Genomic DNA, 16,591 nt, shown 5'->3' with positions numbered 1-16,591 from the left:
TTCTGCTTTTATTTTTAATTATGTCATTTTCGGTTCTCCATAGAAAAGACATGTTGTACATAAGTGTCAAAGCAAGTTATAAAAAACTTTTAGTTAAAGATGCAGCACAGTTACTTTCTAAAGTAGGGTTGTTAAAGAAAGATATTGAGATCACTACGAGGACATCACCTCCAATAATTCCCATGTCTTAGTTTTGCCAAAAGCAGATGAATCAAACAAACAGAGTTTACTGAAAATGATGATGCTGAGGGAGGATTTAATGTGTTACACAGGATGGTGAAGCAGTGACACCAATATGATTAGAAAAGCAGATTAAAGAAGAAAAACAACAACAACAACAACAACAACAACAAAAGACACTCTGGGACATTATGTTCACATTTGTCAGACAATTACCGGCGTAAGGACAGGAAGGGGAGGAGCTTAGAGAAGAAAGTCTCAGCTCATTCCTCTGGGGAGGGATGGAGGGAAAGAAGGGAGGAGAGACAAATTCAGACAGGAGCAACGAGTCAGACAGAAAAGTGATGAAACTCCGACACCAGCGACGTCGCGTCACGTAAGACCACAATAATGTGACGTTTATGCACAGAAAATGTAACAAACACTAAGTGAGAGTGAAGCAGAGATGTGTGGTTACCTCTAAATTTGTCCTTGCTTTCTTCAAAACATCACGCGTCCTCGATACTGAGGGGAAAAAAAGAGGATTTGTTTGTGTTGCTACAGCAGAGTCAAATTATTGTTTTATGTGAAACCTGAAAAAAACATGTGTATGCTGCTGGAAATGCTCCATTTACACAAAACCTTTCAGGTATTTGGTTTTAATGAAGCCATTTTAATGARCTCAAACATTTGAATAAACACTCACACTGGCTGACTATGAAGTGCTCCATGCTCTCCTTGGTGCGACTGGTGTTCCTCAGTCTTTGCACCGTCCCTTTAAGGACCTCTTCCTGCTCGGAGATTCGCAGTTTTAGGGACAAGATTTCCTCTTGCATGCACTGCTCCTATAAACACAAAGAGTTTTATTTGATAAAAATATCTGGCTGAACAGAGAACACAGCTGTGTCCTTCACACCTTCTTCAGATTGTGGATGGAGGGATCAGTGCTGGGAAGAGCTGCTCTCCAGAACATCTTCAGCAGAGCTGCTGCCTCCTCCAGGATCTGTCTCAGAGTCTTGGTGCTCAACAGAAAGCTCTTTATTCCTCCGTAATCCAGAACCTAGAGGCAGATCTAAGTTAGTTTCATCTGTTTGATAGTTCTTTGTAAAAATTTCTCCCTACTTGAGTTTTGGAAACAAACCAGTTCTCTGCTCTCTTTCTCTTTGCCCTCCAGCAGCGGTGGGGCAAGCCAGGCCTGCAGGGTGGTCTCCATGCGCTGGACGAGACTCCGGCCCTCCAGCACCTGCTGCTGCAGAGCGCTGAAGTCGTCCACGTGGCCAATAGCGTGGCGACCGTTGCGGTTCGCGAATGACCCGTCCGGTGCCTCCCCCTCCAGTTCAGAGTGTGGATCCAGAGGGTCTGCGTGACGAGGTATTTATTTACGGATTCACGCAAAACTGAATGAGTCAAGTTTAAAACTGATTAATTATGCAGCTGCGGGCAGATTTAAAAGAACCAAAAGTACAAACCCAATTTTTAAATAGTTAGGATGTTGTGTAAAATGCAAAGACAGAATTAAACATATTTCCTTCACAACAAGACATACATTAGTAATATCAGCACTGTAAATAAAATGTGGGTTTATGAGAATTACATTTTACACAAGGCCCTAACGTTTCAGAATTGGGATTGTAGTATTTTTTGCAAAGCTGTTTAGTTTTATTTAGAATAAACTTAAAGAAATGAAAGGTAGAATGAAGTGATGCAATATAGCTGTGATTAAATTCACACCATTTGCAGTGCTATGGCTGTCATCTAGATCTGAGTAGGGGGGACCAGGGGATCCACAGTTAAACAGACCAATGTCCCTGACTGGTGGAGACGGAGCTGGGTCTGCAGACACACACAAACACACACATRGCAAAGGAGGCTTGAATACACAGCAGCACAGCACGCAGGGCCTCACAAACATGTTGCAATGCAGTGTTGTGTGTGTGTGTGTGTGTGTGTGTGTGTGTGTGTGGGGGGGGGGGGTTGTGTTTAGAAATCTCTTGTCTAACCGTGCAGCAGCTGCCGTCTGTAGAAGGTGTCTCTCTGAGGACTGGCAGTGAGGGCAGACAGAGACGGAGTCCGTGGAGACCCAACGCCCAGCTTCTGCTCCAGCTGCTTGTGCAGCTCCAGCTGCTTGAGAGCGCTGKTTTCCTGGACGCTGCTTTGCAGCTGCGCTCGCAGACTCCTCACCTCCCCCAGCAGCTCCCCCAGCTCCACAGGAAGACCGGCCACCTCGCACAGGTAMCCTGGAGAGGAACAACAGGTCCTTTTACTTGAAACTTTTGTTGCATTGAGCACCATATTAGCAAAAATCTAAACTTCAAGTGCTGAAAATTATAATGMTTTAACTGYTCCCCTATTAACCACTAGATGGTGCCAATGTCAAAAAATTGAATTGAGAACAATGTGCATGATCACATTCTAACCGTAGCACAAAAAGTAAATAAATATATGTTTAGTAGATTATTTCTTTGCTGTACCAATGTGTCTTGGCAATAAATCTTCTGATAGAAAGCCTGTTAATTTGCCTTTTAAAAGGTGCCACATTTGTAAGGAACATGCATTTGTGGGATGAGCAGTTGAGCTGAGTATGTGGGTTTCRCACATGACAAATTTATTGCCCAGAAGCATTGTTACAACAAAGAAATAATTCACCAAACATAAATTTACTTTTTAAGTKTAGTTGTAAAATTTAAACAAACAAACAAAAAAAAATAATAACAATAATAATAATAACAACAATAATAACAATAATAAAAACAACTCAGATAATCGACTGACCTTTGTTTGCCTTGGTGCTGGAACACACTCGATCATAAACGTGCAGCTCACTCTGCAGGGAGTGGATCAGCTCCCGGCTCTCACTCAGCTGCTGCTGCAGCAGAGACACCTCATGCTGTAGCCTGGCCAAACACAAACCATCATAACTGTATAAAATAAGCCCAAACATGTAACAGAGAATTTATTATTAATATATATGTATAAGTGCATTGGTATATGTACATTGTTATCAGYGGTGGGCAGCACTAACCTAAAAATTAAGTTCCACTAGTCCTAAAAAACTCAAATAATTAGGTTCCCTTATTCTAAAGCACTAATGCACTGAAAGTTTTAGCAAAAGCTAATTTTAAAGCACTAAAATAATCCTGCCGACCCATGAACATTCTTCAACAGACAACAACACTGTTGATCAATAACCTTTATAGACCTCAGTAAGTGCTTCTAAATTTAGCCTGTAAATTTAGCAAGTGCTAATCATCTAAACAATTTTAAAATTAGCAAAAGCCCTACAGCACTAATCAGGAAATTAGTTCCCCTGTTAGTGCTTTAGGAGAACCGTACCCACCACTGATTGTTATCTATCACATGTGTATAGTGCTGTTTTTTTGTTTTGTTTTTCTTTTACTCATCTTTCTTTATTCTATCTCACCCTCTCCTGTATTGAGCTGCAGTAATGTGCAAATTTCCCCACTGTGGGATAAAGTTTTATCTCATCTCATCTCATCGCATTACATCGTATCGTATCGTATCGTATCGTATCGTATCATATCGTATCGTATCGTATCGTATCGTATCGTATCGTATCGTATCGTCTCATCTTTTTTAATCACACCAACCTGTTAGTTTTGTCCTGGCTGGCCTGTCGCTCCTGCCTGAATGTGTGAATCTGCTGTCCCTGCTCCTGAGTGTGAGCCTGAAGGCGTCGCAGCTCCTCCTTCCACTGCTCGGCCTCCAGCTCGGCCTGCTTCAGACGGGTGCGGGCCGCAAACGCCGCCTCTCGCAACTGCACCACCTCCTGGTTTGTGTCTGAGGGGAGAGGAGACGCCGGMTCAGTTCACATTCTCCAGAACCAAACCTTGATCACGTGCAAATAATCACCTGTGCTAGCYTGCAGGCGGGACTGTAGAGCCAGGTTCTCCTCCTTTAGAACTCGGATCTCATTAGACAGCTGAGTGACRGTGTCCAGGCCCTGAATATAGATGTTTGTTGCTGCTCCTGAACGATAGAAGATGGTTATATCATTATGATGTGACAGAGTTGACCCTCAGTAGCTTCTTAAATGAAACGTGAGGGTAGATCACCTCCTTCGCGCCCATTAGAAGCCAGTTTCTCCTCCAGCTGCAGCCTGAGCCTCTCATTGGTTCTGATGGACTCCTCCAGACGCTGACGGAGACACCTTACCTCCTGCAGGTGTTCCTCTATCAAATTCACTCCTAAAAGRCGTATGAGAGTTAGAAAGCTGGTTCAAGTGTTTAAACATTAGGTGGCAAATAAATCTGTCACACCTGCTTGGCTGCCTCCTGTTTGGTGACCAGCATAGCCTCCGACTGGCTGAASAAAGTTCTCCATGTCCCACAAAGGTCTTCCTGACATTAAACCTGAGTCGGAGTGGATGGAGTGGCCCTCTGAGACGCCTCCGAGCTGGTAGTGTTGAAAGGCATGCTGGGATAGCTGGTTGAAGCTGGAGAAATCGTGCTGGTTGTGAGCGCCTGATGAAAGACGGAACAGGGTCTGGTCATGGGGGGCTGGAAAGSCTGTAAGCACACAAATGAAAGAAAACGGCTGAGCTGAATACTTGGAGGAAAACAAGGGCGGTTGTAGCAACAAAACCCACACAGTTCCGTCATGCCCCTCACCCCTGTTCTGCATCTGTTTGTACAGCGTGTCTAGYTCTGGGCGAACAGCGGTCACAGACAGGGCCCTGGGCCGGGGGACATAACCCCAGAGATCAGGGCCAGGGGAGGGGACAGAAGGAGAGGAGACAGGAGCACTGAAAAAAGCTGGAGGAGAATGACGGGAAATGAAACAGAACATAAAACAGAATGAAAATGTGCCGTTTTAGCCATCTTTGGAGTCCCATACCTCCAGCTGTCTGAGGGGTCAGACCCACTGAGCAACGCATGTTGGGACAGCTGCTGGAGGACTTGAGGAAACCATGAGGAGGAAGGAGAGATGGGGGGACTAGAAGAGGGGTATGAAAGGTGAAGGGAATGGAAAAATATATTTAATAATAAAAGAAAAAATAACGCTCAGTAATACCATCTGGTTCTGACGCGTGTCCCTGCCGCTCCTCCTGAAACTCTCTGGCGTCCAAATCCGAGCCCAGCTCCAGGTCCTCATTGGTTTGGTCCTCGTCAGACACCAGGGAGGTCCTGTCCGAGTGGTCAGTGGTCTCAGAGAGGGCGTGGCAGCTGGACGGGGTCTCGGGATGCTGCTGCWGTTTGGTGTGGAGCGACTCGATGAGTTGATCTTTCCTCTGCAGCTCCTTGCTCAGCCTGCAGGAGCACACGAGTGTCGAGAATCAGGCAACCTTCTCTCTGGGACTAAAGAGCGCCCAAATGTTTCAGGTTTGCCTGGTGGGACACCTGCAGGTCGTTTACTGAACTACAGCCCCTCAAATGACCTGTRAGCGTGGATTAACGGCACACTCCTGGCACTTTTCACAACCATGTGGAACGCTGATCTCTAGTGTGTCACACAACAGGAAACTGRCACAACAGGAGTCAGAGCTGTGCAAAGTTAATGAGCTAAAGCTAATACCCTCAACGGCTCAGTGACACCACAGAGGTTCCTGGATGAGGATTCTAAGTTTAAGGGACTGAATATATGAAAGCACTATTATTCAAAACATGATTTATGGTTGAATCAAACACAAAAATGTGTATGCTAGGTTTCAGTTCAATATCTTCCAAACTGACTGAGTTATACCCATGTTTGTGTYAGCTTATGTYGGTTAGCTGTAGCGGCCAGCTTGAACTGTGTTGTCTCACAAAGTTAATAAGTTTTAGAACTACACAAAACGATTATTCCCAGAATGTTTCACTCAAATTGGCCCAGTTTATGAGATTTTTTTCTAAAAGAGACACACAGTTAAAAACATTATTGTTTGCTTTTGCCTTCTGGCGGCGGGCGATAATAATCAAACTGACGAACCTTAAGGCAAGCAACTCATGACCTGTCTTATCATCATGGCTCTCTGCGTGCTCCCCTGCAGCAATGAAACAAACAAACATACAACAAAAAAAGAGGAGTAATGTTTAGCAAAAGAATATAGAAGTGAAGTGAGCTTCTGCACTTTGTAATGATAAGATYTTTTTCTTACGTCCACTTATTTTGGTGATAACTCTTTGTGCCAGAGTGCCGCTCTGAGCCAGCTGCTCCCTAAAGCTCTGACCCATGTAGTAATCCACATCATTGGCTCGCAGGAGCTCTTCAAAAGCCTGGAAGGTGGTGAGAATTTGAACAAATCGTGAGAACGTGAGGCAGAAACTTTCTTATGGCCCTCGTGTTACAGATGTAGAAACATCGATAAGTGAATAATAGAGGAAACATAAACTGGAGCACCTTGGTGGTATCTCCTAAGTGTTGGGTCAGGATGTGGCAGACCCTCTGCCCCTCTCTCATCCTCTGCCTCAGGTGGGACAGCTCGCGAGCTTGAGCCTGGATCAAAGAGTTGTACTTCCTGAAAAAGTATGAGGAAAACCAGAGGAGCAAAATAAACCACAGTGTGAATAAAATGGCGTTTATTTGACATTTTCTCCTGTTTCAAACTCGTTCCTTCTCACCCAGGCCAGGTGGCACATTTCCCCTCCTCTTCTTGATCTTTGCCCTCCACTCTGGTGGTCTTCAGCTGAGCCTCGAGTGAAGTAACTCGTTCCACGAGCTTCTGCAGCTCCCTATTGGGCCTGGAGCTGGATCGGACTCCCTGGGTGTCAGACATCCAGCCCTCGTCCTCCTCCACACCGCTAGCAGCTGGGGATTTCTCAAACGCCCAGTTAACCTRTTAGATGAGCATAAAACAGGTGCAGAATAAACAGAGTTGCACATAAGCAGGTGCGCATGCGTGATCAAAAAAGAAAAAGCGCACCAGATGGAATGTCATAAAGCTCCCTTGCGTACCTAAGATAGTACCTGAGATTGTGAAAACAACAGCTAGCAGGGTCGCAAATGTGACCTGATTTCTTAAAAACAAACAAAACAAAACAAAACAAAAAAATCCAGCCTCACTGGTGTGACTGGATCATCGTTCTGGCAGAGGAGGGCAGCGGGGCCCTGAAGGATTAAACGGACACTGCTTTCAACGAATCACACGAAGTCCAGAGCTGTTTTATCCAATCAGAGCAGAGCAGGGCGGGACTTTCAGTCAGAGCAGTTTTCAGCTGCAGTTTGGAGCAGCGGCTGCAGCGATCAGTCCTGACATCTCCTCCTGCACTTTGCTCCTGAACTACCAGAGACTTTGGTCTGTAAAACCTAACTTTATATTAAACATATGTTCAGAGCGTTGTTATCAAACAGATCTGCCCAACTTTGTGACTAAAGTTGAACTTTCTCTTTTTAACGTCACCCACCATCCAAAATAAATAAATAAATAAATAAAAAAATAAAAAAAATAAAAACTTGCCATGTTCTCTAGGAGAATGAGTTTTAAATGTTATTTTAATTTATCAGAAAGATCCTCAAATTTCATTCTTCACAATTCTATGATAACAACAAGGTTCTTAATGTGCTAAATATGTTTATATTTAGAATCATACTGTGACACAGCTGCTCTGGAATAAACGTAATTTAATAAATGATAAAATATGAAGAATAAATAATTTTAAATGATTACATGAGTTGAAACCATCTAAATAATATTTTTGTATAAAATAGTCTTTAAAAAAGAAATCAGTCCAACAGATAAAACATTTGTTCTGTGCAAAAGACAGATATCTGCTGCTTGGGTCTGGAGAGTGTGGAAAGCTGGTTTAAACAAGGCCAAAGATCTAGAAGGCCAAACTGCAGGAGTTGTACATCTCAGGGTCATGTGTGTAATCTAACAAACATTTAAACATGAAATGTTCACTTTGAGATGACATATGACCATGAGTCAGCCCATTGGCCACTTAGGTAGTTTACAAAATGTATGCAGAGTAAAAAATACAAAATAAATAACTCTGATTTGGCATGATGTCCCGAGACATTGCCAGCTGATAGAAAGCATCATAAAACAGAACAGGAGGATAATAAATGCCCTGACACCCCTCTAAATAAATGAGTTAAATGAGTTTAGGAAAATACAAGCACCAAGCAACAACCCCAGGTTCTCCCCTGAGAACCAGACCAAAAATKTGATGTGCAACCCTGAGAATAAACCTAAAATACATCAGATACTGAAGAGAGTGAAGTCGGTACCTTCCGAGGTGTGCGCTCCAGGCTGGAGGCGTAATCGCTCGTGGTAGACAGGGAGCGGACTCGGAGCTGCAGTCCACGGATCACTTTGTGGCAGCGGGTCAGCTGTGAGCGCAGGTCCTGGACTAGGTGCTGGAGGGACGCCGACTCATCCCCCATTTCATACGCTCCTCGGTCTCCAGCGTACCAGCCGCCGCCCGCAGGGTCGCAGCTCTGGTGATGGGACAGCGACGTGCACATCTCCAGGTCGTCGAACTCTGAGTGGAGGAGAGAGGAGAGACGTCCTGAAAAACTGAAGAAAATGAAGCGCTGTGAGTCGTGGTCTGAGAGACGAGGACTGAGCGAGTGACCTGGACTGCTGGTGTCCTCTCTCTCTGCTTCGTTCTCACTGCGGCCGCAGGTCTCATAACCYAGATCCTGGAGGTCCACCTGCACCTGCTTACTAGCCTGCTGGACAGATGTCTCTGCTGCACAGACACAGAGAGAGGTCAGAACCTGACCGCAGTTTTATGTTTATTTTATTTTATTTTATTTTACAATCACACCAGCGTTCTTTTGCAGATAAACTCACTAAGCAGATCTCTGTAGTCCTTCAGCTGCTCAGCCTGAGCCTGGACTGTGGCTTCAGACACCATCAGCCTCTCCTGCAGCTCTCTGATCTCCTGGCAGCTCAGAGCCAAGTCGGACCGAAGACGAGCCGCCTGCTCCTGGAGACCTTCTTCAGTATCCTGACCGAGCTCCAACACCTCTTTGCTGTGGCTAAACTCCAGCTTCTGCAACAACAAACTGGTTTAGCAACAAAAAGAGGAWTTCATGCTTAATTATTTAAATTCGGATGGCTAAATGCAGGACCAACATGTGGCGAATGTCAAGTGTGCATCAATCTAGGGGGTGCCACAAATGGGGGATGAAAAAAAAATATATAACTTTTTATCAGAGTTGAGTTGATTTAGTCTGTAGATTAATCACTGGTTACTCAGGTTTATGAAGGTAGCTACACAGGGTGTTGTATGGTGCAGAGGATGTTTTGTTATGAAAGTCATATGATGCAGTCAAGACTAACCACTGGTGCCCAGTGTATAAATAGAGAACAAAATATGGATTATGTAAGTTTCAGTTATGATCTCAGGTAAAGTTCAGGTTAAATTCTGGTCTTCAGTGTTCAACCTTCATAAAATACTGATTTCATGTTTTATTTATCCCAAGAATTTCATAAACGGCTCTTCAAATAACCGAGTAAACATGAAGGTGAATCTCATTGTTGTCAGCAGATGTTGGCAGATTTGAAGTAGACCTCTGGTGTTTTGTTTCAAAGGAATATTGTTAAATATTTAATTGGACAATCTGGTTTCTAAAGATAAAAAAACAATATCAAGGACAAAAAGATTAAATTTGACGTGAATGTCTGTAAACTGGAAGTGAGGTTTAGAAAAGTGAACRAGGCCATTCCTGTCTTAATACTGTTGGAATTCATTTACAGCTACAATACAGTAAAAACTCCTGAATATGGTATCGTACAACACAAACAGGATTCAAGTTACCGTCCGGGTTAGGTGGGACGTCAGGTCCAAAGAACAGGGCCTCCTGCAGTGCCTCTTCCCCGACTCATTGCTCTGACTAGCATGAGGAGGACCTCGCTTTCCAGACACCATCTGCAATGTTACCAACTCTTCATCCTCTTCTGCACTACACTCCTCCTCCTCCTCCTCCTCCTCTTGAATCAAATTATTCACAGTGTTTGCACTCAGGCCCACCACTCTAGGGGGATTTTCTTTGAAAGCCTGATTCTCCTGCTGCAGCCTCTGCAGGACAGTCCTAGCAGAAAGAAAAGCCACGCAACATTGTAAAAAATTAAATTCTCAAACACACCAGAAGGCACAAAAGCTCAATCAAAAACCATTTCTGAGAAGGTGCACCTCATCTCAGCCAAAGAGCTGAATCCATCCTTTCTCAGCTGGGACTGGATTTCTTCAATCTCAGCTTCAAGTGTCTCCTTAGATTCTTCAAGCTGTTTTATTTCAGCTTTTTGGAGCRAGGAGCTCCTCACCAGTTCTCCACTCACACCATCAACTCTTTGAGACTTCAAGAAAAACAAAGAAACATTAAAAAAAAGCATCCTTGTTTAAATTACATCACTGTAATGAGTCAAAAATATTTTACCTGAACAGATTTCAAACTTCTGCTGCTCACATTGTTTTCATCCTCCTCGATGCTGTCCGTGAACTCCTCGCTGCTGCCGTCTTCATCATCTCCCTCCTCCTCCTCTGAACTGAGCTCTGGAAGCACAGTAACCATTTAAGAACAACGCAGATCCTTTATTTCTTTCATTTAAACCYTGAACTTTTTATTCCTATTTGTTTTTTAAACCTCATTCACGCCAGTGGCCTCRTCTCTATCCCAGCCTTTCCTCCCACAGATCTGCCTCTGCTCTGAATCACCACATTTGGCAGTCATGGGACTGACGGGAAATGTTATGTCATGAGTTACGCACCAGCCAAGAACACTCGAGCCTGGGCCCGGCCTTATGAGAGGCGCTCTAAACCCTGAGCACTCACACAGGATTTATAAATCCTGCTCATGAAGAGGAGTCTGCGCCGATTGTTTATCTTATGTTTCTGGTTTTTAAAGGATTGTGTGCGGTGTTTCAAAGAAAGTGGGAGGAATGTGAGTTTGCAGGAAACAGGTTTGGTGGAAAAGTGACTGAGAGGGATTTAAAGGGAAACAGTGTGTTATAAAACATGCTGAGTCTACAGGTAGACTGACTGAGACTGAAGTAAAATTGTTTTTATTAACAGTGAAGGAAACAGAAAGGTCAAAGTGATTGAATGCGGGGCTGTTTTCCCCTCTGATGCGTGTTCTGTTTGGTGTTAAATAAACCAGCTGTTTATTTTTCCTCCCCCCGTCAGCAGAGTCTAACCGGGTGTCACATCAAAAACAGCCATGCAAACATGACGGTCAGACCATGCCACAGTCTCATGCAGGAACGCGAAGGAGAAACTAACCTGGACAAATATCATTCGACGTGGATGGTTGGATTTTAAAATGTCATTTCTTTTCATACCTTTTATGACATTTAAACATGTAAAAAGTAGGTGTTTTTGTGCACAATTTCAAATCAAAACAGGGGGCTGATGACAAAACTGGTTTTAGGATCTAAAGGAAAAACACTTGTCWGTTTTTAGTGGGGGTGGTAGTTTTTTTTTTTTTTTTTTAAATGGAGACTCCCAGTTGAACACAATTAATAATAAGAAGACCATAGCAAAAGTGCTTTTGAGGAAAGGCAAGCACATGTTTATTTTGATGCATTTAAAAACACAGAAGACAACAATTTCATCTTAGAGGCCAAAAAAAAGAGAAAAAGATCAGAGCATTATATTTTTAATTACCATAACATTAACTTATAATAAGTATCTCTAAGCTTCAACCGGATGAGTTTGTTTCATGCACAGAGAAACTTTACACCAATGGYTGAATGAAAGCTAAACATTAAACTAATTTAGGTACCAAGCTGTAGATTTTTTTTAAGTGGATATACGTTGAGTCTGTACATTTTGTTGACAAACAAATGATATATAAAGAGACGATGGATGGTGGAACATTTCACTGCAACAAGATGAACCTTTACTGCGACCTTAGGGCTGGAAGAGTGACACCGGTGAGAGATGGTCCACAGAAATGGYGAGATAGAAGCTACAAAGCAGGCGGTTATCAAAAACAAAACATGTCCACACAACAATCACAGGTTAATAAATAAAACYCGGAGTTGCACAACTTCGTTTCCGAGTACTCGACTCGGAGTAGAGTTAACAGGACACAGCTGCCTCCTGACTGAAAGTCAAATCTTGGTTTAAATCCCTGCTTTAAACTGATGCGTCGCATCGTTTTCGCTCTTTAAAAGGATTTCTAACCCTCAGCGGTGGGAGGCAGCTCTGTCTCACATTTAGAGCATCAAGGAGCGTTAGTCAAAGTGCTGCCTGCAGCCTCGGAGGCTGGACCCTGCCCTTTCCCACCTCCAGTGTCAGGCTGCCTTTGAGCTGCCCTTTCCAGTGCCAGGGCCATGCTGCGGGTTCTGCCCAGGACCTCTTCCAGCTGCCCGCGAAGCGCCTGAACAGAATCTAGCTCCGTGTGGAGAGCCTGGATCTTCTCTGAGCTGCTGCAAAAAGAAGAAAATGTGTAAAACTCKGACTCGGATTGTATTTATAAATATTAAAACGATCACGGAGACGTGTACCCGTCACTCTTGTGATGGAGGGTCAGATTTTGGTACAGCTTCTTCTCAACCTTCAGGGCATCGTTCAGCTTCTTGTACTCGGTCACCAGCTGCTCCAGCACATACTAAAGCACATTGATGGAAAAAGAGTTATTCAGGAAGTCGATCACTTTAAAAGCAGTACCAACAGATGAGAAAAATCCTACTTGGTGATCGGTGCCGTCTTTTGCTTCCTCCAAAGACGACCTAAGAGCAGAAATCTCCTCCTGCAGAGAGAGAAACAGTCTTGTGAGATTACTTGCATGTGGCTGCATCACCTCCAGGTCTAAACGAGTGAATACCTGAGCCTCCAGCTCCTTCTTCAGCACCAGCTGCATGTCCTCCTTCAGAGCCTTCATCTCTGCCTCTGTCTCTTTTTGCACAGCTTCATCCTGGTCCTGAATCAGCTCCTGAAKCAGAAYATCAGCATGGTGAAGACAAAGCAGGAGGAAAAGCGAAGSCAGGATGTCTGAGCGGATACCTTAATAAAAGCTTCCTTTTCTTTAAGGAGCCTTCGCAGGTGGTCCGTCTCTCCTCCCTCGTCTCTCTCCCTGTCCCTCCTCAGCTCACACAGTTCCTGCTCCGTCTGYGCCAGCTGTCTGCGGAGCTCCTGCTGCTGAGCTGTCCGCTCACTGATCACTAAGGACAGCCTGTAGCAGGAGTCCTAGCAGAAACAGAGTGAAGGCTCTTTTCATCATCTTGCTGTGGTTGTGCTCAGATCTTTGTGTTTTCACACTCACGCTGCWGCCCACCTGCAGATACTGGTCTTTAGAGCCCAGTGTGCTGAGCAGATCTTGGACCTGCGCTCGGTGTTCATCAGTTTGGCGGCTGCGGTCCGACAACAGCTCCTGGAAGAGCTTCTCTTTAAGAGCCAGACGAGTCTTCAGCTCCTCCACCACCTCGGCGGGACCGGCTTGCCCTCGGGCAACGAGGGCCGCCGTGAGTTCCTGGAGGCAGCAAAAACGAAACCGTGTCAACAGAAAACTGCCGCATTGGTCAAGCTGAAACTGGAAACATGGGTTTGTGGCGGGCGTGTAGTACCTGCGTCTCCTGGCTGCGTGCCCGCAGAGCGGTCTGCAGCTGGTCGACGAGGGCGTCCTTCTCTCGCAGAGCGTTCCTCTCCTCCTCCTCGCTCTTCTGCTTCAGCCACTGGAGGTTCCTGTAGGCCTCCGCCGCCTGCTCCAGCTCCAGCTCTTTGCTTCGCACCAGAGCGTCCAAACTCTGGGGAACCAAACGGAGAAGTCACACGGCTGCGAACCCCACCCCTGGCCCCTCTGACTCGAGTTAGGAAACGTACCGTGATGGTTTCCTCGTTGTTGGACAGGATGCAGCGGAGCCTCTCCAGRTCTCGCTCCTTCTCCCTGAGGGCCAGCTGCAGCCTCCTCAGCTGGCCRTCCCGTTCCTCCAGACAGCAGAACTTGTCGTCAATGGAGCGCTGTAGGGAAGAATTAAACTACATTATACATCAGAATCTACAAACTGAGCTGAAGATGCTTCAATCTTTACAAGGTTGACAGTAGATAGAGCAGCTTAGACAAGATGTTTGCAAWACTAAGAGTATTTTAGAGGCTTTTACCTCCAGGGCTCTGTCTCTTTCTTTAATGCGCTCCCTTAGTTTCTCCAGCAGGACGTCTCTTGGTTTGGAGCTTTTTGTCGCCTCCACCATCTCAGAGTATTCCTACAGACGGCAACATTTACAGACCAGATCAGAAACGTGTCTACACAAAAATGCGTGTGTTTGTGTGTGAGACGTCACCTGTAGCTGTAGCTCCTTGTCCTGCAGGGAGTGTTTGAGCTGTTCAATGAACCGGTCCTTTTCCTCCGCCGCCGCGCGTCTCTCCGCCTCGCTCTCTTTCAGGGCCGCTTCCTTACTCTGGAGCTCGGAGCGGGTTCTCTGGAGGGCGTGATGCAGATCCTGCACCCAGAGGCGGGACAGTGACGGCGACGTGCCTCGTGTGTTTGACTCGATCGCACGTTCGGAACAAAAAATAAAAAATAAWAAACCCCACCAACCTGGTTGTGTTTCGCCGTGACCTCCCGGTGCTGCAGGGCCTCTTGGAGGTCCGAGCTGAGCCGACCCTTGAATTTCAACAGGTCGTCCCCTTGCCTTTCACTCTGTCTTAAACTCCTCTGACTGGCCTCCAGCTCCAGACCGAGGGAGAACAAGGAGCCCTGCACCCGGACCAGCTCGTTCTGCAGGTGAGCCAGCGTCAAGGACTCGCTCATCCCTGCTGGAGCCTGGAAAATATGCAGCACATCACCACCTTTCCCACTGCTGATAAGAGTTCTGAACACAATATAAACAGGAGGAGGTCTCACCTGGTTCTGAGCAAGCTGGTTGCGATGAGCCAATTCTTGCAGCTTACACAGAGTGTCGTTTTGTCCTTCGATCAGATGGTACAGCTCCTGSGCCTTAGAGCAGAATAAATGATAAATCAGATCAGTCTAAAGCAGGTGTAGTATCTCACACCAACACGTTACTCCACACACACCTCGTTGTCTTTAGTACTGATGGACTCTGTGAGGCCCTGAATGGTCCTCTCCTGACTCTGAGCAGCCTGGCGGATTGAGCGCAGCTCGCACTCCATCTCGTTCAGTTTCTCCTGCAGCTTCTAGAAATAGAAGACAAGATGGCGRGTCTTCAGTCCCACTGTGATAAAAACATCCAACTGCATTGTGTCGGGGTTTTTTTTCCCCCGTTTTCTTTTTTGATGCCTAACCATGTTGTTGGCCTCGCTCTCCTGGATCTTAGCCTGCAGGGACTGAACCTGGAGCTGAGCCTTCTGCAGCTCGCTGACGCACTGGCCGGCCGCACACTCGTACTGGTTGAGTTGACTCTGCTGCTCCTCGACAAGGTTCTGCAAAAGTGGAAACCAGATCGGACGGTTTAAACAGCAACAACCAAACATTTAATGGATCTGTAAGTGTTATTTTCTAAACAAACATATTTTAGCCTGGAATTCATAAAAAACACGAGCACCTCAACACCAGATTATATAAAGCTGGTTTATAAAGAATATAAACCATGTTTGTTCGTGGGTTTAGTTGGGGAAAAGCTACAAAGAAAAGGAGCCACTGGTTTGGTTTGTGAGCATTTGCATGCATGAGTGAGCATGACTGAGTGCATCCAAAGGGCTCTTCCTGTTATCTTTGCATAACCAGGAATATTACGTGACGGCTTGAGTTACTACAGAGAACAAAAGCAAATTCATGTGGTTTTTACGTGACGAATCTTATTCCGGAGGTCAAAAAATACCATTAAATAGTGTCATTGTAGTCGCCAACCAGCGTGGAGACGATACTGTGGTCTGACATCGCGTGGCTCACTTTGCCTGAAGGGCAAGTAGAAAATAGGCCARCAGTGAGAGTCACTTTGTCCTGATGTCTCCACTTTTCTAACCTACTTCACTCAGCAGCACAGGGTTAAGACGAGGAAGGACACTGGAGCAGAACTATGAACTATGTCCTCCTGACAAAACGATTTCTGATTCGAGTGAGTCTGGATTTTTAAATACTGCACTCAGACCATTTGTCCACAGATACTGGAGCAGAAAATTTTGTGTACTAATGTGTCTGAAGGTTAGTTTCAGGCCTCAAGACATGTCTGATCTTAATCCAGTAAAACTGCTTTTCAGTTTGGATCATTGTTTGAATTCATACTTGAGGAAAAGGGGCCGATGTAATAAGATTTTTATCTTCTCTCTGCCACCTTTCATTTCATTTTATTTGTATTTTATTTTTTTTATTGTACATAGAATTACTTTTGTTTTTTTAAGAAATTAATAAAGTTTGAAATAAAAAATAATAATATGAAATATTGGCTTATTCTTGAATACATGATATGGGGAAAGGTTTTCACTTTTTTTGTCTCTTTTGATAATTAGACCATGGTATGGGCAACTGCTTACCTACACCTGACTGCACTTGTAAAACATGATTTACACACACACGGAAGAATAAATGTACACACACACACACACACACACACACACACACACACGTCTGCACACTCTGCAGACT

General features: G+C 44.9%; 1 protein-coding gene across 1 annotated transcript in view; it reads right to left on the bottom strand.

Moving 5' to 3' along the window:
• pde4dip (phosphodiesterase 4D interacting protein) overlaps positions 1-16,591 on the bottom strand; it is a gene marked incomplete at its 5' end in the record, with an annotated part of 46,796 nt that overhangs the window by 4,210 nt on the left and 25,995 nt on the right. The window contains 39 exon segments of the mRNA XM_014021410.1: positions 397-451; positions 638-684; positions 866-1,004; positions 1,076-1,219; positions 1,301-1,518; positions 1,891-1,992; positions 2,160-2,396; positions 2,932-3,053; positions 3,768-3,957; positions 4,030-4,146; positions 4,233-4,364; positions 4,437-4,685; positions 4,788-4,931; positions 5,014-5,112; positions 5,191-5,426; positions 6,085-6,139; positions 6,254-6,371; positions 6,496-6,613; positions 6,717-6,931; positions 8,326-8,579; positions 8,673-8,789; positions 8,894-9,095; positions 9,864-10,137; positions 10,239-10,402; positions 10,483-10,598; positions 12,333-12,475; positions 12,554-12,657; positions 12,739-12,798; positions 12,874-12,981; positions 13,053-13,235; positions 13,324-13,518; positions 13,613-13,792; positions 13,869-14,006; positions 14,148-14,249; positions 14,328-14,486; positions 14,585-14,809; positions 14,891-14,983; positions 15,064-15,183; positions 15,292-15,429. Of these exon segments, the coding sequence (XP_013876864.1) occupies positions 397-451; positions 638-684; positions 866-1,004; positions 1,076-1,219; positions 1,301-1,518; positions 1,891-1,992; positions 2,160-2,396; positions 2,932-3,053; positions 3,768-3,957; positions 4,030-4,146; positions 4,233-4,364; positions 4,437-4,685; positions 4,788-4,931; positions 5,014-5,112; positions 5,191-5,426; positions 6,085-6,139; positions 6,254-6,371; positions 6,496-6,613; positions 6,717-6,931; positions 8,326-8,579; positions 8,673-8,789; positions 8,894-9,095; positions 9,864-10,137; positions 10,239-10,402; positions 10,483-10,598; positions 12,333-12,475; positions 12,554-12,657; positions 12,739-12,798; positions 12,874-12,981; positions 13,053-13,235; positions 13,324-13,518; positions 13,613-13,792; positions 13,869-14,006; positions 14,148-14,249; positions 14,328-14,486; positions 14,585-14,809; positions 14,891-14,983; positions 15,064-15,183; positions 15,292-15,429 (5,812 nt within the window).

Source organism: Austrofundulus limnaeus, unplaced genomic scaffold (genome assembly GCF_001266775.1).
Source record: "Austrofundulus limnaeus strain Quisiro unplaced genomic scaffold, Austrofundulus_limnaeus-1.0 Scaffold3, whole genome shotgun sequence".
Lineage (NCBI taxonomy): Eukaryota > Metazoa > Chordata > Actinopteri > Cyprinodontiformes > Rivulidae > Austrofundulus > Austrofundulus limnaeus.
The sequence above is the reverse complement of the archived record's forward strand: the minus strand, read 5'-3'. Positions and strand labels throughout refer to the sequence as shown.